At 46.7% G+C, this 1,413-nt stretch overlaps 1 protein-coding gene across 1 annotated transcript; it reads left to right on the top strand.

The window, feature by feature from the left end:
- Positions 1-228: 228 nt before the first annotated feature.
- Positions 229-1,135, top strand: LOC148011699 (uncharacterized). Its single transcript, XM_087670820.1, has 2 exons — positions 229-400; positions 541-1,135. The coding sequence occupies exons 1-2, from the start codon at positions 286-288 to the stop codon at positions 729-731; spliced, it is 306 nt and encodes a 101-aa protein (XP_087526946.1). The 5' UTR covers positions 229-285; the 3' UTR covers positions 732-1,135.
- The last annotated feature ends 278 nt before the right edge of the window (positions 1,136-1,413 follow it).

Below are 1,413 nucleotides of genomic sequence, written 5' to 3' on the forward strand. Positions count from 1 at the left end.
GCGAGGATCAGAGATAAGCTTGCACGACCCTCAGCTGTTTTCCAATATTCCATCCTTGTTAATTGATCGTGGCTTCCCCGGGCTCAGAGGGCGTTACCGCTAAAATAAATAAAAGGCTTATACGTGCGCACTATGTCACTGGAATAATTATCGTGGCTGTTCCCTTGGTCTATATAAAGCCGCTTCGATCACTTGATCCATACATGCCTGTCTGCAGTAGCTAGGCTGCTTAGTGTCGCCGTTAGCTCTTGTGGCATAATCTGTATTTCTCAGTCGATCGTACCCATGGCGGCAGCTACCTTGGCGGTGCTGGCAAGAAACCGTTTCTGGATGACTGTGTGTATTGCCGTGGTGCTAGTGCTAGCGCTGCCCGAAATCAAGATGCTGCCGCTCGTGCAAGGTGATTTATCATAAGGGAACGTAATAACTATCTTGGTTTTACTTAATATGCATCGTGTCAAGGCTGTTGGTTGAGATTGCACATGCAGTTTCAGTTGGGCAGCAATACTAATTACTATGATATTATGGCCGAGAACGCAGGAGCTTGCACGGCCACTGGCACGGTGTGCAACCTGAATGCGCTGACGGGCAAGTACGTGGCAACCACTGACTGCATCGAGGCGTGCGTGAACAACGCACCCCTCAACATCTTCCCCATCTGCTGCAGCACCGCCCCTGGCTCGGTCACCGCTCCCTGCGCTTGCTGCCCCGCCCTCACCACCTCTTGCTAGCTAGCCTTCTAGCTGTGATCACTTGCCATCATTGATCTATGTGTACTCCATCTACATCTAATATGACCATCACCACCCTGATCCCCACCACGCCCGCCATCTCCTGCTAGCTAGCTAGCTCACCGTCGCCTCGCCGCTGCTTGTCATCATTCACTTCGTGTAATCCATCTACGTTGATGGCATCATCATCTCATCATCGTGAACTCGTCTAACGATAATAAGAAGCAATAATATTTATGATGGCAGTAGGATTCCCTCAATTGCCCTTTAGTCTTATCAGCTGATCTCTTTCCTTTTTCGAGGAATAGTGGAATCAATAGATAATGAGTGTATTAGGGAAACGAAAAGTGAGAAAATCAATCTCTCTCTCTCTAAAATACCGTGGCATAGCAAGGCTTCAACTAAATGATGAGTCGATTTAGGTGTGAATGACCTAATATGAATGATTGAGGTGCAAATGATCTCTTGTGTGTAAGTGGAAACATTCATCTCATTGGATCTAGGTACGAATGACCTAATGTGAATGATTGAGGTGCAAATGATCTCTAGTGTGCAAGTAAAAAAGTGTGTGATTGCTAAGGTTTTAGTCTCAGTGTAGGAGTGCTAGTGTGTGAGTATGAGTGAACTCAAAACGAGTGATCTCAAGATGAGTGAACCTAGGATGAATAATAAACTCGGGACG

This window comes from Lygodium microphyllum, chromosome 28, assembly GCF_053477565.2.
Source record: "Lygodium microphyllum isolate KBCC chromosome 28, Lygodium_microphyllum_v1.1.10, whole genome shotgun sequence".
Taxonomy (NCBI): Eukaryota; Viridiplantae; Streptophyta; class Polypodiopsida; order Schizaeales; family Lygodiaceae; genus Lygodium; species Lygodium microphyllum.